The sequence below is a fragment of the Netta rufina genome (assembly GCF_964035555.1).
Source record: "Netta rufina genome assembly, chromosome: 12".
Taxonomy (NCBI): Eukaryota; Metazoa; Chordata; class Aves; order Anseriformes; family Anatidae; genus Netta; species Netta rufina.
In genome coordinates, this window is record NC_140135.1 from 2,067,312 (window position 1) to 2,089,225 (window position 21,914).

The window sequence follows — 21,914 nt, forward strand, 5'->3', positions numbered from 1 at the left end:
TTACAGCCTGAACAGAACACCATAGACTGGGACTGATGAGTGCTCCTCTGTACCCTCAAAGACTACAGTAACTTCAAGTTACTTCCTCAGGTCTTCCATGGATTTCACTTGGGTAGGATATGGATAGAAGCAACTATGATTTTCTGATTAATAGGACTGGGACACTTGTATATTTTCACAAATTGAATTAATTAAGGCTTAAGCTTATCTCAAAACAAAACAAAACAAAAAAACATCCAACAATTATAATGACTAGTTATTAAAAAAAAAATCTACTTTACAAAAGAAACGCCCAAATTAAAAACCTGACTGAAGTTCTGAATGCATTACAAAGTACATTCAATTTACTTCTTTTCATTAGTGTACAAAGATACTGATCGGCTTAGTATAAAGGAAAAAGGAAATGATCCTTCAGTTAAAATATAAAACCTTGTGCTAGGAATTATTCCATTTTTATTAACCTTTTATTGTAAAACATATGAAATACATCTATAAGCAGGATGGCAAATAACCTATAGTATTCAATAGCATTCTAGTGGTTATACCAAGTAATTCTGACCAGTAATCTCAGCCTGCAGAACACATGTTCCGTTCATGAAACACTTCCTGCTATGCCACGCAGTCATTAGCTTAGCTCATTTATTTATCTCATTTATGTACTTAGATGCCAAGAAGTTTGTTTCTAAGGGTACACAGTGTCTTGGTGCCTCACTGTCTCTTCCTAGCCAGCAACGTCATTTCTGCAGGTGGACTGTTACAAATCCCACAGTCTATTGCAGAAGCCTCATGTCCAACACTATTTTTTTTTTTTAACAACTTGCATTGTAATGTTAAAATGTTTAATAGAAATGGGAAAAGTAACTTGCGTATGCTGTAGCTGGAGGAAGCAAGGACCAAGCTGTGATGTGCTACCCTCAGCTTTGGATCTGTTGTGCTCTTAGTGCACCCCCTCATAACTAAAGCAGATTTTAAAGTTCAAGTATACTAGAACCATGAAAGCACAGGCTCTTGGGGAATTCAGAAGCCTTTTGTCTTATTCCTTGCCAAACCCCAGTTTGCTTGGCTGGCTATATCTATCATCATATGAGCATATTATGAAAAGCATAGGACAGCTATGAACAGCATTCCCAGCTTGCAAGTTCAAACCTCTCCATTGCTGCTTGGTGATCAGCAAACAGGTTTTTAGATCAATCAGTTGATCAACTGATTTGATTCCTTCAAAGGGAACAAACCAAATCACCCTAAAGGTGAATTTGATTTACATTTGTATTTATGAAACTCAAAGTGTTTTCCTAAATAAGAACTTCCACTAGTCAGGTCTTTTGTAAGACATGTTTGACATGTTTCACGTATTACTGTTAGTGTTTTTTACTCACCTGTGTCTTGTGTCTCTATTCCTAGTAAGACAGACCGGTTCAGGTTTAAAAAAAAAAAAAAAAGACAAGAAATATTAGTACTCCACAACACGGTGTTCTTTGTCTAACTGCTGTATACAAATAAAACATTGTTTTTCCTGGCATTCGTTTCTTTCTCTCAAAATCTGTTTCCTTTTCACCACCCACCACCTTCACATTTTCAAGTTCATTCTGAACAATCAACCCACAATTTCATTGCCTGCAATGCTAGCTAGTTAGAAATTCATGGGTGCTAAGTAAAAGAAATTTAGTGCATCGGTGTCCAAAACCTTTCCTGCCTTCCCCTATGCCTTGAAAGGGAATCCAAAGCAGGAGTCAGTTGCAGGGAAGTTGTTAAGAGTGGCACTGGCCCAGCCTGGGACACATCAGTCTGCAATGCCAGGTTTGCTCATCTGCTTAAACCCAGCCAGATCCTGTTACAGATAAAGAACAATTTAATTGTATTAATTTCAAACATGGTAAGTCTGTCTGCAGCCTCAGTGCTGTGATCTGATGTGACACTTTGAATATTTGCTATTGAATAGGGGTGGGGTGTTTTTCTAAAAGCTTCATGGAATTTGAAACCTTTTTTGGGGAAAATTGCATGAAAAGCCCATATGAGAAGGGGATTTTCAACTTTTTGGGGGGATTGCATGAAAATACCCACAAGAAGAATAATTAGCTCTATTAATTCTGCACTCTGTAGAAATTCATTATGCAATATCTGTTCTAAATGCCTCTTAGGATGCCTTTTTAAACTGACGACTTGAAACAATGCATACGTTTTCTAATGACCAGGTTTGACAGTCAGTGAGACACATGTTCAGGAAGCAGCCAAATGCAGATGCCTCTTTAAAGCACGAAGAAAAAATGTAGTTTTCATAGGTGTATCACAGCCAGGATAGGGAACACTAGCCAAAGGTAACCATATTTTCTTTTACCTTAATTCTAATATGCCAATAGAGTTTCCAGAGGGAAAGATCCGTCTGACAAAATTGAAGTCTCCAATGTACAAACTCCCATCAGGCCCAGAAGCAAGAGCAACTGGGGCAAAGAGTTTACTGTTGAGTGCAAGACCATTGCAGTTGGAGCAGGAGACACTCCTCTGGTGTCCATTGCCCATCACAGTGGAGATGACTGGTGGCTGCTGGGAAATGAACATGTTTTCACCATTTCCTTTGTGTACAATTCCTAAGGGGAAGGAAGGGGGAGAAAACAGGAGACAAAAAAAAAAAAAAAAAAGCAAATGTATAGTGCTTAAACTATTCTGCAATTTGGGCTTTTGAAATCCTACAGAACAGCAGATTGGCAAAATAGCAAAAGCCACCTGATCTGTTGAAGGCTGTGTCACAGGGTTCCACTAATCTCTTCCAATTTTGTTCAGTCCCAAGTTTCACCATCGCTGCTTTGTCAATTAGTGGTGAGTGGCTATTTTAAAAGCCAACATCATGAGGAGAACTCATGGTTGCTTAATGCTCTAACAAATTGACTGTTAATTGCAGTGCTATCTGATTTCTCAGGGATTACTACTTTAATATTCATTTTATTCATAAATTTTTATTAGGTAGCAGAGGAATTTCTGAGGCAGTTTGAATATTTAATTAAAGGAGATTAATAGCAGGACTACTATGCATTTTTCACAAAAGAGCACTGAGTGGCAGTACAAAATCAATATTCAAACGTAAATGTGAGTCCTTCATGGTATATAAAAATGGTGCAGACTGCAGCAAAGCCAAGCTAGAAGTAACTGAGGCACAAGCAAATTTCTTACCAACAGGAATATATTATGTGCTGCCATAAAGTTTAAAACAAGTTTCCAAAATGTCAGTTATTTCAGTACTGCTCTGGGGCATACATTGTTGACTCTTCCCAGCTACTAGGTTGTTAGCACCAGATCCAGTGCAAACATGCATTTTCTCGGGTAGATATCTGCAGTGTTTATTTTAAACAGCAATGTAATAATATATTTAAGAAGTACATTTTAAATGGCATATTATTGTAAAATTTTGACTTTTTCTGAGTGAAAGTTGAGCATTAAAGCATTCATATTCCCCTTAGAAATCCCAGCATTTCATCAGGAAAAAAAAGTAGCATAATTAAAGGAATAAACACAAGGGAATATACTTTTGCAGGACTCTTCCTGATACTCCGAGAACTGGGGTGCTGCAGTAAGGATACATTGAGACACTTCAGTGTTTTCATGAAGTAGAGTGGATGTACCTGTGTGTGTGCTGTCTCTCTCCACTTTTGTAAAACTCTTTTTGTGGCTCTCAGGTAAGCCAAATTAAAATTCTCGGTGGAATTATTTAAGTGTTGCCACAGCTGTTTTCAAGAGAATTCTATTAAAAAAAAAAATCTGAACAATAAAGGACAGAATACTTGTATTTGGTTGAACATTTGCTTAAAAAAAGGGCATCTTAGAAATATGCCAGCAAAATTAATGGCAATATCCTCCCTTATGTACCGGATAAAAATGCAGCTAAATGAAGATGCTGCCCTTTGTCTGAAATTAACAGTGTAAAGGTAATCGTTCAACTGCCTCATACAAATGCCAGTAAATAATTAGGGCTCTGGAGAATATCTTTTTTGCTGTCAATAAATGTAACCATGTACTTAATTTCAGGCTCTCGAGCTGCTGCTTTAATTTTAGCCAGTGCTGTGTTGCACTGGGGCTAGAGTTACTGTAAAGCATAAAGTCCCTTTAAAAGTACTCCTCTTTCCCCCAGATAAATAAAAACTGAAATCAATATACTTGCCCATCAGAAGAAAAATTTAATTCAGAGAATACTCTGAAAAATTGGTTAATAGTGCATTTGCTTGTATTCATCTGCATTTTTACAAGGACTACATATAGGAACTAGCATTTCTGGTATGTGTTCTCCTCTGGATTATGAGAAATACCCTGAAGATCTTCCAAACTGACTGACACCTTTCTGTTAGAAAACAAAACATTCAACTCAGATCATGTAATGAATTGTAAGAGATTGACCCTCTGGACTGAAGGAAAAGTAGAAAAGGAGTTCAGTATAGCTGAGAAAAGGATGGGATCCTCTGTCAATGTGAGCTTCATATTGATGCAAAAAAATATACATTTAAAATCTTAAGCTTGCGGTGACAGCCATGCATTGGAATACATATTTTTCACAGCTAAACTGCAAGAATCAGATTTTATTTATTTATTTTTTTTAAAGATAATTAACATGTGGCACTATAGCATTGCTTGTAATTGGTATGGTTTCTGCATGTCAGTTCTTGTCCCTCCAAAGCTCAGACTGTGCTGTTAAATCCAAGTCTGTATAATTGTATCTATTCATTCCACAACTTTTCTATTCTATTTATTTTGTAACCTCTCTGAGAGGAATAGCTTTTATGGAGAGGGAGATAAGCGTAGCCACCTCGTCTCTGAGCAGGAACAGCGCACACATCAGCAGAGCTACTGGAAACATGGCTTAGTGGCTGAAGTTAAATATAAGTTCTTCAGGACTAGTTAACTCAGGAAGCAAAGTGGTTTTAGTCTGAAAACAAAATTGCACTTTGCAACAGAGAATTTTTAGAAAGACATTTATGTTATTGTCCAATGCTATTTCTGTAGTTAATCCAGTGACAGTGTTTCAAAACTGGATAAATTTCATGCTTCTCAGAAGTGCAGCTCTCCATATGCACAGAGAAATGCTTTAATTAAAAATGAAAATCTGAATATATTCATACTTGAGAAGGCTCCTCATGCTTTTCATTTCACTCACAGTTGTATGGAGATAAGTCTGAATTGTATAATTCTAGGTTTGAATCATATCCTCCTCATTATAAGTATGGTTTATTTATCTGAAATCAACAAGCAGTTCACTAGTTTCAAGATCAAAAGTGCACTAGTTATTTTTATCTTTTTTTGGTGATAAAGTTGACTATTTAGTTTTGCTGCTTTACTATGGGCCTGCAGGCTGCTCTGTTAGGTGTGTCCTAGCTATGATACAGTTATTGTTTGTCTGTTCCTAACTGCTTTTCTAATTCATATATGGCTGAGTGAGGTGTGCTTGATTATGCGTAATAAAGCCTATTATGGTCATGAGAAATAGGCAAGGCACTGCTCTACCTGGGCTTTGTGTTCCTCGCTGGAGATGCCCTCATACGCAACCTGTGCACAAAGGAGACTCGCAGACTGCAAATCAAGCGTGTGCTTACACCCTGCCCAGCTGCATCTCTGTGCATAATGGATGAAGATCCAAACACCTTCCCTCCGATTTCAGCCTTGACAGTGCCCAGCGCACTGAGAACACGAGAGGAAGAGGAGTGTGTATGAGAGGCTGTACATTCGCCATTCTCACTGTTGGGGTGGGGAAGAGGGCACAGGCCTCTTCACAGGATTTCAGAGGAGGCACTGTGGTCACTGCTCGTCAGATTTCCTGAGAGGCTGTGCCACACAGCTGTGATGGGCCAGCAAGCAATTTGTCACCATACACCCCGTGCTCTGGAAGGCAGTGGTTTAGCCTCACTTGCGTTGTAATTGTCTGTTTTACAGAGTCTGAGAACATGCTAGTGCCTATATGGTGAATGATAGTAGTAACCACTGCAGTTAGCAGATAGTTATATAAACTATATATAAACTGGACTTAGTGCCAGCAATTTAGTCTTGAAATTAAACTATGTAAGTGGTAAATTGGCACTAAAGAGGAGGCTATAGGGCACACAGCTGGGGGCTGAGCTGACTGAGGTCAGATTTCTCTTTGTGTTAAATGTCAATAGCTGGCATTTAAAAGAGACAATCTATACAAACCAGTAAGACAGGGCATGAAAGAACTGCTATTTAAAATGTCAAACTATTTTAAATCAAAACAGAAATCCAGATAATTTACAAACTAAATCTGACCTTTTGTATTTGGAATATTTATACTGTAGTTGTGCATTCAACAACAGAACTTGTAAAAACCTAGCAGACATACCTCTGTACATGAATCTTCATTACAGAAGTTTGTAGATGGAAACAGATTTCAGTGGACAGACTCCCAGTAGGAGAAAATTGAGAGAACTTCACTGAATCCAGCACTAAAATGATTTCTGTGATCTGAAATCTGACCCCAAGTCTCCCAAGCAAAGTGAGTTATTTATCTGCAAAATCATACTTTTTTTTTCAGTTAGCTTCATTTATAAGTATTGTTTTAATAGTTTAATCTCACTAAGACTTTATTCCTGATTAAAGAAGTTAGGGGAAGAAAAAAAAAACACACCACAAACAAACCAGGAATAAAATAAAAGCAATGAAAAAACAGATTCAAGTCTCCATGCTTGAAGAATCTGTATGCAGCGTTAATGATGTGACATAAAAAGCATTTCCATTTTTTTTTTCCTAATGCTTTGATTGGATTTGAATAGATTGCTTATCCCAAAGAGTAACTGAACTTCTCTGAAAAGTGGGCAGCAACGAAAGCTTCTGCTCAGCAGACTGGCAAGGTGGTTTTAGAAGGGCCACCTCTTACTCAGCTGTTCCATTTCCATGCATGTTTTGTCTCCCTAGAGCTGTGACCACCAACGCTGCTACTAATCAAGGTTAGTCATAGGATGAATTAGGAATGTAGGCACTTCACTGAGAATATAACACACCATAAACTGACCTAAAATGTAGTACTTCCATACAAGCAGTGTGAAAACAAACTTAAATGAGCATGCCCTTTTCCCACCCAAATGACTAAACTGTGCTCATAATCACAAGAGTTAGGGATATTAGTGTTTAATACCTGGGAGCCAGAACATTAAAAACAGGCTTTCAGATGGCATTTACAGTTCATTTCTGAATAAAGGATAGTGCAGATTCAAAGAAAGAGGATTAAATGTTAGAAATAGTAATACTGAAAATCTGAACAATTAATTCCTTTAAAATTTGTATTCTTCTGTGTGGCCAGTTAATAAAGGAAGGACTTACCACTTTGTGGATTTAATACATGGTGTTTGTTTATTGACCAGCCTCCCAGATTTGAAGCATCCATTTCAAAGCCTTGAAGGGTTACTGTTCTTTTCTCCCACAGAATAAAATCAGGACATGTTTCATATTCATAACCCACGGACACTGTAACCAAATAATTAAAGATCTATCAGTTTATTTTTTTCTCTGTGAACTACTAAGTAATTTTCATTCTAGGTTTTGATATTCACCTTTCAAGTAATGATGTCATTAATTTACCTCTGCCAGATTGCTACTGTCAAATGGAATTTTTAAACAGAGTTTAAGGGATTAGTATGTTACGACAGCTATGGTTACTACAGTTTCAAAGCAGAGAACTTTGTGTTATCAGTTACAGATTGTCTTAAGAACATAAATCTCCTCCAATGACTTCTGACTTGATAGTTTATTGTATTTCTGTGAATTCTCTGAGCAGTAGCCTAAACAGAAAAACAAAATCCAGGTTAAAACAATCTGGCTTTCTTTTTTTCTAAGTGTGAGCATATTGATATTGAATTCTCATACACTGGATATTTTTGAAATGTAGCAATCTTTAACCTAAAGATCGTGCTGTAATTATAAGGAATGTAGCTGGGCAGAAGTGGATTGCCAAACTGAAAGTTATGTTTTGACATCAGATCCCAGAAGTTTGATCTAGGAAATATTAACACATTTTAACCTTTCCAAAATAAAAATGCCTTCAAAAATATTTTAAGAAGAAATACAAAAATATTTTAAGAAACACTCTTTTCTGACATTTTCAATATTTTCATCTCATTTTTCTACCTAGCAATTCTAGGTATGTTTTACCTGAACCGCAAATAGTTTTAATATAATCAAAATTCTGCTACTAGATTCAATCAAAATATTTTGACCAGCTCTATAGTATGGAACATTTTTGTTTTTAAGATAAATATTCAATGCGAAACTGAAAGCTGTTCCTTACATCAATTTTATTTAGCAGAGCTGCTTCATCAATTCAGTAAAAAGAACATGCTTTTGGAGCTAAACTTTGACTTGTAACAATCATATCTCAAGTACTGTACATACTGTACATTTAAAACTTACAGGTTTCAGTCTGCATGCTCTGTTCAATTTTTCACTTACAGGAGCACTTTTGTCTAAAATCTGCAACCTTTCAAGGTGACTCCCTTGTCTGAGTGCCCAGCTGCAGGCATGGAGCCTCCTCCAGAACAGCCACTGACCTCCTGTGCTGGGATGAGCCATCAAGGTTCAGTAACTGAACATGCTATTTTCTAGGTGTTAATGCAGGGAGAAAATAAAGGGCTGATTTTTCCTACAAAGCAACCTCATGCTCACCTACACGTTAGTATCTTTACTCCATTCATGCACTTAACACGCTCAATCCTGTGTCAGATGTATGTACTTGAGAAGAGTAAAGACCTATAATACAGTATCACTCAGCCTTGCTAAGTGAACCATTACAGACCCACAGGACAGACCTTCAGCTGCTGTAAGGTACCATACTGATATTTAGGTCAAGGGAGGCATAACAATTTTCACCAACTGAGAATCTGTGCCAATGGATCCACAGTGGCACGCTTACCAGCACTGTAGCTAACGCTGTAAAGTGCCTGCTATTCTCTGCCTATAGCTGCCAAATACCCTCTAGAGATTACAGTCCCCTTTCTTAAAAGTTCTTTCTTCCATGCTCACAGTTAGTGGCTGCCTTTTTGTACCTTCCCATCAGTAAGCGACACTTAGACAAACATTCACTTCATATTTACAAATATGTTTCTATGCATACTTATATTTAAGAACAAAATCTATTCTGCACACTAAAAATTTCCTTCTGACAATTTAGGCTTCAAAAAGGAACTTTTGAGTAATTTTAACACTGGATATCCCAAACCATCTAAAGGGAAGCACTTATCTGCCATCCATGAAAATTTCCTATCAATTGTTTTGCATGCAAAATAGTCAAGGTGAAGTGTAACAATTATAAAGTCAGCCAAGCAACTACAGTGCTACTTGAATAATAAATATTTTGTGTCTAGAAGGTTTGCAAAAACACTGATTTTGTAAGTGAACTGACAATCTCCACTTAACCTCATTGTGGGGTGTTACTTTCTGGTTAAATTCATTTATTGCCCTTTTTTTTTAGTTGACTGAGATTTCACTGCATGAAGGAGAACTGTTAAATCTTTGGACATTAACAGCCAACAATCTACACTTTTCACAAAAATTTTTAGAAGAATCAAGAATAATCTGTTACTACAGCCAGCATATCATGGTTTAAGGGCTGTTGCTGTTTCTCCTGCTGCTCTTCCAAAATAGAGGTTAAAAATAAAAGACATGATTAAACATGACAGTGACCTCTACTTCAACTTCTAAAGTATTTGTACTTATCAGCATCTTACTCTGAACAATGAATATAAGGAACTCAGCTAAAGTAATAAGTAGAATAATAAACTGAGAAGACCTAAGACTATTCTTCTCAAGAGTTTATATTTGCATCTGGAAGGGTAAATCCTTGCATTCCACTTCCTCCTGCTGTGGGGAATTCAAGGACTTTCAGGAGAAAGATTGAGCATGTAGGGAGTTATACAGGAGTATTTACTGAGGTTTGTATTGAAATCTCTCCTTTTCCTATGTTAGGTTACAAGAGCATGCAAACTATACCATGAAGATTTTGTGGCAACATTCATGTGACCTTTCTTTTATTTAGAACAAAAAATTGCTACTTTATCATTTCTGCTGTTCCTTTGAGAAAAGAAAATGGTGGTGTGTTAGACTTCTGGAATAGATAAACACCAGCTAACATTTTCTATACAAATTTAAACAAAACCATTTTTGTGTTGAAATATGCTCAAAGTCTCCTTTTCTATAACTGGTTACATGATCATTTCTGTCAACAATCCTGAAGAAGAATAAAGATGTTTATAGGAGTTATAAAACCAGAGGCAGACAGTTGTATTCCTGAGTTCCACGACTTCAACCTGCTGCAATTTAATTTAATTAAAATGAAATTTGAACAGAATGCATTATTAAATATTGGTAATATACTGGAAGAGAAAATTATTTTGACAAAATTTATATAATGGATGCAGATAAAGGTCCCTGAGTACTACAGTGTCAAATTAAACCTTTATTAGAATCTAACAAACTATTCTAAAAATGCACTTAAAATATAATGATTTTTGTTTCAGTTTTGCAAGAAGCATGGTTAAACTAAATTAAGCAAAAGCAAAAAAATCAACACAACACCAATTAAACAATTAAAAAGTTGTTACCCAGCACCATTGTATAAGCTTTAAGCATATTTAAACATATAACTCATCTGCTTCTAATTTGGGAATCTACAAACATCTACAGTCTACTATAACTACAGTTTCATTTAGAAGATGTTATGTATTTGATTTGAGTTGTTTTAAATTCTAGGCATGTATTAGACCTGATGATCATAAGAAGACTCTTAAATCACAGAATCACAGAATTTTCTAGGATGGAAGAGACCTCAAGATCATCGAGTCCAACCTCTGACCTAACGCTAACAGTCCCCACTAAACCATTTCCCTAAGCTCTACATCTAAACGTCTTTTAAAGACTTCCAGGGATGGTGACTCCACCACTTCCCTGGGCAGCCCATTCCAATGCCTCACAACCCTTTCAGTAAAGAAGTTCTTCCTAACATCTAACCTAAAACTCCCCTGGCTCAACTTAAACCCATTCCCCCTCGTCCTGTCACCAGGCACGTGGGAGAACAGGCCAACCCCCACCTCGCTACAGCCTCCCTTGAGGTACCCATAGAGAGCGATAAGGTCACCCCTGAGCCTCCTCTTCTCCAGGCTGAACAAGCCCAGCTCCCTCAGCCGCTCCTCGTAGGACTTGTTCTCCAGGCCCCTCACCAGCTTCGTTGCCCTTCTCTGTACCCGCTCAAGCACCTCCATGTCCTTCTTGTAGCCAGGGGCCCAAAACTGAACACAGTACTCGAGGTGCGGCCTCACCAGAGCTGAGTACAGGGGGACGATCACCTCCCTAGCCCTGCTGGTCACACTGTTCCTGATACAAGCCAGGATGCTGTTGGCCTTCTTGGCCACCTGAGCGCACTGCTGGCTCATATTCAGCCGACTATCCAATGATGGAGAGGGAGCTGGTGTACCTAACTTTTCCATCTCAAACATGTTAGCGTTAACATGTATTGACAGAGCGTGAATGCAGGGCTTGTGTAAATGAGACAAAGAAAGCTGCAAGTGCCTCCTGTAACATTGCTGGTCCTGCCTGATCACCAGTGGGTGCCCAAAAGGCATGCTTGAGTTTTGCTTTTGTTCTGGATTTGCAGAAATATGTGTATGTGAAGGCAACAACTCATTTAATACCTTCTGTCACTGCAAAGTACAAGCAGGAAGCTGTATCTGTAATGAGCTAGGGCTAGATTTGCCCCCGAACAATGAGGTTCCATGGGATGAGCTGAAAAGGATGCTCCTGTTCCCTGCCACATGCCAAACCCAGGGGTCCAGAGCGCTGTGTCAGTGCCAGCACCTACTGTCCCCTTTGTAAAGCTGTCCACACTTCTGCAGATGTGAGCTGGATGTGGTAGATTGGAGGCAGGTGGGATAATGCAGCAACTCAGAATGCCTCATGCTAAAGGTGAATTTAATCTCTTTAGGCCAATTGTAACGTGTGAGCTACAGCTGAAATGAGAAGACCCATGCTGCTCCACTAGCATTCAAAGCAGATCAGGAAACTAAAGAAGCTGAAAATTTATCAATTATTTTCTGGTTGCTTCAGTTTTTAGCTGAATTTGTTCCTGATCTGGCTCATTTCATGATCAAATGTATGTGAATGGTGGCCCATGGGAGAAGGAGGGAACACAGGAACATCCCCTCTGGCAGCAGCCTGCACTTCTGTCTGTTTAAATAGGCTGCAAGACCACAGCCCTAAAATAAGCTCCTTGTTTTCTGGTATATTCCTGTGTACAACTCATGATATAAATCATACTCTCTATTTTTGATTCTAACATTATCCTTTGCTGACAACAATGGTTACATCTACACCATTCTCTAGGTAGGAAAGAAAGTGCTATTGTCCTTCTTTCTCCCGTCTCCTCTACGCACAGATGCTTCACAGACTACCTGTCTGGGAGCACATGATAACAGGCAAGTGCAGATGTGCTGGGAGCTGCCAGAGCTAGCACAGCCTGGATGGCACCTTTGTCTTTGCACTGGCCAATTTGTAGGCACACTAACTGCAAGGATGACACAACAGGTCCTTAACGCAGCTTCTGGCTATGCATTCCTTGTGAGGAAGGTTGGCTTCATGTAGCCCTTGCTATTCTTATTTTACAGCCTGATCCTGCCAATGCTTCTTGCTATAATCCTTCTGACTTAAAAAGCAAATCAGAACTCCTACAGAAGTGAATAAGGCTTATTCACAGTACTAAGCTCCACTGGTAAAATAAATAACCTTGATAGAAAGTATCTGTAAAATTAGTCCATTAAGGAATATAATCCCAGAATCAATTAAAAGAAATAGCATGTCTTTTAGAAACCAAATAATGAAATTCATGCCAACAATGGCTGGCTAAATTGTATTTTCACTGACAACTTTTCTGTTGCAATTCTCAAAATTGCTGTTTGTGCTGCTTGGTAAAATAGATGATGAAACGTAGTATTTTTCTCAGAAATACTTTTAAACAACAAATCAAGAAGTCCTAACTGTTAGGGATATGAAATGGAGAAAGAAAGTGTGCCTCAAAGTTAGAATTTTGTAAACCCTAAGTGGAAATGACATTTTAAATGTCACAGCCAAAAAATGACAGAAGCAATGACACACCAAAGGTCATATTCAAAGTAACATTCAAAAACAAAGACAGCTGAATATAATGCCATTAGTACATAACCATTCTCAGAGGGAAACAGGGATTTTCAAATTGATTAAATTGGAAAGATGACATCAGAGGAACAAGAAAATAAATGTTTCTAGGATATCACAGAATCATAGAATCACAGAATTTCTAGGTTGGAAGAGACCTCAAGATCATCGAGTCCAACCTCTGACCTAACGCTAGCAGTCCCCACTAAACCATATCCCTAAGCTCTACATCTAAACGTCTTTTGAAGACTTCCAGGGATGGTGACTCCACCACTTCCCTGGGCAGCCTGTTCCAATGCCTCACAACCCTTTCAGTGAAGAAGTTCTTCCTAACATCTAACCTAAAACTCCCCTGGCTCAACTTAAGCCCATTCCCCCTCGTCCTGTCCCCATATCACATGGGTCAACTAAGCTAAAGAGGCATTTGATGTAAAAACAATGCAAGTATGGTAACAAAATTTATAAGCTCTATTTTCCTGGCTTAGTGCATGTTAGTGCTTCTGCTTATATTAAGGTAATTCTACGTACCCATAGCCTCTGCCAGACCAGAAACCTTCTGTCCATATATATCTGTCTTATTCCAGGCAAATGTGTATACCAAATTGGCTGCAGCAGGAAACCATTTCTGAAGCAGACGTCCTTCAACAGCAACTATCAGATGTACTTTTGTCATTCCAGAAGGGATGGTTGCGTGTGTCAGAATAATGCGCAGCAAAGTTTTATATCCTGGTGTTCGACTGCTCAGATAACTCAGCTTCACAAAACTTGAAGGGATTGGGATTTCCTCCTGGACCACCTTGGGAAAAAAAAACAACAATATGAAAACATTATTATATCTATAGCCAGGAAAAAAGTACAATTATGTTTATTTGTAATAACAACAGATGCTTGCTTTAGTTTTCACAATCATGATGTGAACACAGTACCACTTACAATGATGATTTCTTGAGCAATGCAGTAGCCAGGCATATTACAAAATGTACAAAAATGAAAACTTACTGGATGGCAGTCCATCTATTTTGATAAAGAACCTTTTCCTCTAATTCTTTATGTTTATCTGCTGAGGAACAAATACTACCTCTGTGGTCATATAAGCATTAAAGCTCATAATGCTCTCTATGAGCATTACATTTTATTATTTGGTTTACTTGATGAGTGTTGTAAACCCAAATACAATCAAAAACAATTATATATATATATTTTAAATATGCACACACTTCATACATTACTTCTTGATTTGAAGACACTATCCTGCTTTGGAGGCAATAACTCTAATCTGGGGAGAGCTAAGAAAGAAAACAAACCTTCCTGCTAAAGCAGTTTCTGCACAGAAGTGCTGGCAGTAAGGCTAAACTCCAGCCAGAGAGGGCATGGCCTAAGAAGGCACAGCATTGGAAACCTAATGAGATAACTGGTGACACATAGCAGAGAAGATGAAGCAGCACGGGTGTCGTCGTCTCGCTAACAGGTGAGTGCCCAGGATGTGCAACGGAGTTCACATCCCGCAGCACTGCTGTCAGTGCCATTGTCTGAATCACTTGGATTCAAGCTGGCATGGCTCGGCCCATGGTGGGGTAGTATCAGTTCCTGGCTGCAATGAAGTTAAGCCCCCAGCAATGAGAGGCACTGCAAGACTGTGAACTTGTGTGGGAAAAAGAGAAGCTTGGCCTTGACCTTTTGAATGTTGGACCTCGGAGCTACAAAAAGGGAGCTAGCTCTTGTGATCTTGAGGGAAATGAGCTTTTATGGGGATGACTGACGTGGAACAGACAGGAGAAGAGAGTGGCTTCTTGGAGAATACCAGCACAGTCACTCAAAACCCACTAAAAACCTTAATAAGGTTAATGATTTTAGTGTATTTCAGTAATAACAAACCAACCTGTCACAATGTTACATTAGTCAAGCTTGGAAAAACACAAACTGTTTTGTTTGTATTCCCATTTTCCTATAGTTCTTGTTTAACAATATATTTTTTCACTTTCCAAACACTCTTATTTACATACTGCAACAGTATAACTGTCTAGGATTGCTGCAGTACAGCTGGAGGCCTGCCAGCACTTGTCCTTTCAACATATGAAATGTAGTGTTGCCAGGGAAATCCTGCTCCCTTTATTGTTCCTGATTTGCAGTGTTCCCCTTCTTTCCTGCTGACATCCCAGCTGCCCCCTCTGTCATGCATTTGACGACATCTCTTCTTATTTTTAACAGAAAAGCAGGAAGAAATATTCATGCATTAATACACGTTAATGCGTCTCCTTCTCCTATTATTCTGGGTTATTTTTCATTCTTTTCCCAGTACTGTACAATACAAGCTGACAATCTAAGGACCCTCCAATGCCAAAAAAAGGACTGGGATCAATTTCTCTCTGAGTAGACTGCATCTTTGGGTACCTCCATTTTCAAACAAACAAACAAAAAACAAAAACAAAAACAAGACAACCTCATGTGAAGGAATGTAACCCATTTTTTTCTTACTGATGCACATCAGTTATTCTTAACTAACATTCTTAGTGCCACTTAGTATGTTCTGTGAAGCAACCCTGTGGCCATCAGCTGGCTGAACCATGATAATGTTTTTACACATACACAGATGTTTAAACATCACAGAGTTCAATCAGAAGTCTCTTACAGAGAGACCCTTCATTGTTTTCTTCAACACTTGGAAGAGAAAAAAGTAACAAGGATGGAAATATTCATATCTGTACCTAGCCTAAAAATACTCTCCATACTTGCTTAGTGAAATTAAAAGAGAAATCAAAAGAGGTCTTATTGCTTGAACTCTAAGTGTTCAAACAACATAAAAAAAACTGTGGGGACTCACACGATCTGAAACAGGTGTAGTTGTATTGTGTTGCGCATACCACTTAGATAACCTCTTTTAAGTCCCAAATAAAAGACCAGTTAAATGCAAAGTTAATTACAAAGCGGTTCTAAACACTCAAGGGAGTCTCAAGAAAAAAAAAAAAGACATTTAAATATATACAATCCAAAAGATCATGTTCAAATTGCTTTGTGTTAGTGTGTAGAAAGTAGTAAAGACAAGCAGCTAACATATAGCTGGAGATGCTGTTGCAAAGAACTAGATGTGAATGGAGGAAAAATCCCTTGGAGTCTTCATAGGATATTGGGTCATGTCTCACACGGATGTATGGAGAAGTTGCACTGTTTATCTGTAACTTAGGAATGGTTTTGTGCATCACTATAAATGAATCATGATTTCAATAATAAATCATGGTAGGATTCCCCACCTCCTCCTTCTATTTTGAGGTAAGGTATCATGTATCTTAAAATATTAACAAAATGTAAAGAAAGTGAAAAACGTCTTGCATAACAGTAGTAAAGAGATCTACATTGGTGTCATTGTGATAAGTGAGTAACATCACAGGAGTTAATTGCTCACTATTTGCTACCATCTTTTTCACAGCAGTGCTTTCAGAACTTTCTAGGAACAAAGGGAAGACAAAGGGATATATCAAGTCTACAGTGAATACTCAACATACACCATCTCTACAATTTAGTTTTAAAGTCTGAGACTGCAAATTTTGAATTCAAATTGTAACCACTGATTTCGGTTAATTTTTTAGCATGTGTACATTTGGTGTCTATGTGTCTTTGTGTTCACACATATCGAATAGAAGTCTACATGCCTTGGGCAGAAATGATGGGCAAAACTTTAATGATACCACAATTATATGAATAATTTGGGGATATGAATAATGGGGGGCAAATTTAACATGAATGGATTTGTTTGACTTTCAGTGTCAAAATTCATTGTTACTTGCATTATAACCAAATGTTTCCATGCTAGAGATATTTTGTCACCATTACCAAATAATTATGTAGTTTTCATTTAATTAAGTCAATTAATGGTAACCTTCAACATTGTCTAGAACTTGTTCAGCAAACAATAAAATTGTTCATTTGAAAGTAATTTCATTACCTGTAGCTCTGGAATAACGGTTCCTCTTTCTGGGCAGGATCCTCCAAATGCTGTCAAGGGTGAAGGGAGTACAATTGGATTTGGGCTGATAAAACTACTGATGTCACAAGATGGTATGTCTGACTCTGTTCTTTGCATCACAACTTTGTCAACAATGATAAATCTATTCCAAGGCAACCAAAGTGTCCTTTTTTCAGATATGAAAGGAGATCTGTCAAAAACTAGAGTGACAGAGATGCCTCCAACAGCCACAAGGTCAAAACTGGAAAAGACAAAACAAAATGCTTTGTTCTCATTTTATCCCATTTCTACAACTTTCAGTGTAGAAAAAAAAAACACAAACAAAAACTTTATATTGCTCATTACGGCCCTTAATTTACCATGTAAAATCATTCAAGTATATCTTCCTGATGTCCCCTTAGTATTCAGTGAAGAAGATTTACCTCTCTGTGCTTTCTCCCTGTATGCATCAATAGCAAGGTATAGCACTTCACTGTTATTTTTCCCTTCTCTCCTCTATTTATCAACCAGAATATTAACAAGTCATCTGTAACAAAATAAGTGTGGACCCAGTCACTTTGGATTATACAAAAAATTCCTGGCCAAGAAAGGGATGCTTATAGTCTATGAAGGTACAATAGACAGGATAAGTCTAACATCCCGGTAGGACTTTTCTTTCTTGACATATTCTTTTTCCTTTTTCTAGAAGTTGCAGGAGAAAAAGCTTGAGTACACTGAGCAGGTGACCCCTCTGTGCAGGATATGAAGATTTTGGGAAAGATGCTGATTAATTGCAGTGAGCACTGAATCACCTCTTGTAAGTAAGGCAGGTGATCTGGGAGCTATCATGAGGAACCTTCGGCAAATATGGGCTGCAAAGCAGTGAGACACAGAAGGTAAAATATACATGGTCTCAATTTTCTGAGCTTCTGACATCCACAGTCAAGCAACAGAAGGTAATATGTAAATAGATACTTCACCGTCTGTATTACTGAATGCATCTATTATGGAGACTTTTGATGGTAACAATCTGTGATAAGAAATCAGACCTAATTATGCATATTTCATTACATTTCCCAAATGATACCGATTATATTCACAGCAAAATACAGGTAGCATATTTTAATGCAACAACTATTTCCAGACTAGAGTAAATAGGAAATGGTAATTATTAACTTTCAGTAGTGCGATTTGAAAGTCAAGAAACTAAGGTAAAATAAATATGCATGCTCTTTATGATTATAAACTGACTAAGGCAAACAAATAAACAACAACATCAAAAAAAGCCTGTAGAAATAGTTACAAATTATACTCTTTCCCTGCTGGAAGATAGCTTCTGACTTCTTGTCATTCACAACACAGCCAAGAGAGATGAAGTCTTATGTAGCTTTTAGCAGTTTAACCCAACTGAAGTTCAGGAACAAATCATGACCCTACTGGCAATGGATGATGAACCCTGGAGTGCAGTATAGAACATACAGGAACTTATCTTTCTGAGAACTCATCTCAGTCCTGCAAGGTTGGGGAAGACAAAGGAAGACGGAATTGTGCAGGACTAGCTGCAGAGCAGCAATTTAACCATTCTGGCTCTGGGAGGAGTCTGTTCCCACTTTTACTTGTATGGCTCAGGTGATCAGCTAAAGTAGTTAACTTTGTTGACACCTCAATAAACTACTTGCAAGATTTACATCTGAAGACAGAAAAAAAAGAGAGGGAAGACAGGGAAAACTGAAAATGTCAAGGAAGTGTTGGTACAGCAGTACTGTCAGAATTTGACTCCAGGTGTTTGAATGTCACTAATCTTGTTGCTGTACATTTTTTTCTCTTTTCCCTTTCTTCATTAGTTCCTTTACCACACCAAGCTCTAAGTAAGTGTGCTCCCAGAGCAGAGGGTCAGTTGCCATCCTGAGTCCACACTATGAACAGCGATCTCCATGAGAATTTGGCTTATGCACATGTGGTGGTACATGGTCCTAACTATAAAAATGTTACACAGTGACAAAAACATCTCACCTTCCATCTTGTCGACTGATGGTGTATCCATACTCATTGTGGTGTAGAAAACTGACATTCACTCCAACCAAAGGTGTTCCATCTATTGCTAGCACCTGGCCTCGAATGACACATGCACGCCTGTAACAGAAAGGGCAACATGAGGACATCAGGAGGATGAGAAGGGTACTGACTTCAAAATTGGTGCTACACATTCCCAGACAGAACTACTGTGATTTCATCGTGACTTGATTTTGAAAGAAAATTCAAACAAGCCCAAAAGATTGATTTGGAAAACCATTATCTCATGAAGAAGACACACAGGCTGTCCTATGAATCGCTGGTGTATCAAGACTATATTTCCATTTCCAGCCATATTTCAGGACACCATTTGTTCTGCCATTGAATACCAATACAAAGGTTTCACTGATGGCATGATTTAGCTTGCTGCAGCTCTAGTGGTGATGATTTGTGAAAGAAGAGAACGAAACCTCATTCTTTGCTGCTAAGAATAGGGCATTGCTGTCTGTTAGAAAAAAAAGCTGAACTAATGTGATAAGGCAGCAGTGAGACACATGGTCTTTGCTGAACTTCAGAAAGTTATGTAGGTAGATCTAAAGAGCGCCTAAACAGGCATAGCATATTTTCTGAATCCTCCATCACAGGTTGTGTCCTTTTAAATTTCCTCTAGGACATATCGGATTTGTACACTCTTTCCAGCATAAAAATCTTCCCATTCTAGTATAGAGGTTGGAACATGGCAGCGCAACAGAATACATCAAAATCAAGAGGCAGGAAAGTGAACTCATTACTAAGTGGGTCTAATTGAAGGCTGACAGAATCATAGAAAACAAGAGCTGAAAGGAAGTACAGGAGTTTATCTTGTCCATTCCTTTGCCTCAGTAAGATCAGGTATACCTACATTACTCCAGACAGATGTTTGTCTAACTCTATATCCTCTCCAAGTAACCCATTCCAATGCTTTTGTGTGAGTGCTTTACTCATGATAACTTCTTCAGACCATCCAATCTAAATCTGAACTGTTGTCCTTCAAAACTGTTACTTTCACCCTAGAATGGACGTGGTGAAGAAGTTTCTCTCTCTTTTGCAGCTTTGGCCTTTTATGTATTTGAAGACTGAAACATAAAGGAGACAAATCTCACCAAGGATGAAGAATAATAAGTGAAATACTCTAATGGTGCAGATTAGGACCTAGGGAGATTTACTAACGGCTTACTTACACAGCTACATTCCACTAAAATACCTTTCAGCATTTTGCCCCATGCCCTCAGGTACTCTACATTAGTACACCTCTTCTGGCTGCAAGGATTCAGGTTTTGGGAACTAATGATACAATAGTACATATTTCCTGGAAATATGGTTTCAAATGATGAAGTGAGCAATGTAGTCAGAAGCCTTTTGATAACGTTAAGGTGTGTAGGGTCAAAAACATTAGGATGCCTATAGCAGCAACTGTTATTAATTACTATAGGCAACATATTTAAACATTGTTATGTTGTCCCCTCAAGTTGAAAGTTCACATTAGACCTCAATAGACACACCCTACCTTTGTGAAGTGAATATGTATCCTAAAGAAAAAACAGCTCATCAAATGAAAATTATTTAAGAGTCTGTATGTAAACTTAAAAATATCCCTTGATAGACTAACTGATCATGAAATCATGTACACAAGTTGGAGACCATAAATTTCTGAAAGTTTTGAATTGTTTCCTAAGATCCAGAGCCACTTGACAGAACATTAATTTATCACTATGATATCACCAAACACAACTGACTGTGACAAAATGTAACCAGTACAAATTAACCCATTCGTGAGTGCACCATTCACCACAGTCGCTAGTAGGAATTCTGTGCTCCCAGGATATCAGCAAAGGTGCTGAGAATTCCCAGAGGAATGGGAGAAGCTGCATGAACACAAGTATACAAAACAGAGCTCCGATGTACCACCTTTTCATCTTCTACACTAACTAAGTTGGTTGTGGCTTTCTTTGTGGGCAAAACTTGCTGCTCCAGTGGAGGCAATCAAGCTCTTGTGCATCTCAACAGACTCACAAGACTCGCTGAAATAGAACAGCCAGGTTCAATTACTCCTTGATTTATTAGAATAGAAACTACTAATTTCTATTTTTTTTCTCATGCTTCTGCCATCAATAGACCTGCCTTTCCCTTTCTAATCCCTTTAATTAGTGCACTCCATTTGTTTAAAAAGCATATTGGTCTGAGAGAGCCCTAAGAGTCATCATTATTTAGTATATTATTCTAGAACTCCTGTTTGTTCATTCACTGATTCTTCCACAAAAAAACGTCTTCTGACTCTACTCCTTCCTCATATTTTATCAAGCACACAGATTCGTGTGATAACAACTCATCAAAGTCTTCATTATTTCATCCATAGTCTCTTTCCTCTACTTATTCACTTCTTGTTATTCATAAATAATATTAAGAGACTTATTTTTCAACTTTCTCTTTTTTTTATTTGTCATATTTTACAAGCCACACATATTTACAACATGTGATAAAGACTCATAAACCTCATTATTCTACATTTATCTGTATAGAACTGTCTTTCCAATCATTTAGATTTCAAATGTTCCAAGCCTTCCTGTGTGTTGCTACATTTGTCCTCATTATTTACTGTCTTTTTACTACCCACTCAAGTCGAAGAGTCTTTACTCTTTGGCCTCTTCTTGAATTACTAGCACCTACTAAGTCTCCAACGAGGCATTTGATCAGAATTACTTTTATTTTTTGCATTTACTGCAGGTATTAAAACCTTTTTTGGTTACTTTATGGCTGGCAC

General features: G+C 38.0%; 1 protein-coding gene across 4 annotated transcripts in view; it reads right to left on the reverse strand.

Moving 5' to 3' along the window:
• The window catches only part of TENM1 (teneurin transmembrane protein 1), a gene marked incomplete at both ends in the record, with an annotated part of 244,904 nt that overhangs the window by 58,755 nt on the left and 164,235 nt on the right, over positions 1 to 21,914 (reverse strand). For 3 of the 4 annotated variants that reach the window (XM_084293822.1, XM_084293821.1, XM_084293819.1), the window contains 6 exons: positions 1,377 to 1,397; positions 2,336 to 2,585; positions 7,309 to 7,452; positions 13,690 to 13,957; positions 17,102 to 17,363; positions 19,115 to 19,234. In XM_084293822.1, coding sequence (XP_084149948.1) covers positions 1,377 to 1,397; positions 2,336 to 2,585; positions 7,309 to 7,452; positions 13,690 to 13,957; positions 17,102 to 17,363; positions 19,115 to 19,234 — 1,065 coding nt within the window. The remainder of the gene's footprint in view (positions 1 to 1,376; positions 1,398 to 2,335; positions 2,586 to 7,308; positions 7,453 to 13,689; positions 13,958 to 17,101; positions 17,364 to 19,114; positions 19,235 to 21,914) is intronic. The other variant, XM_084293820.1, reaches the window with a different exon arrangement.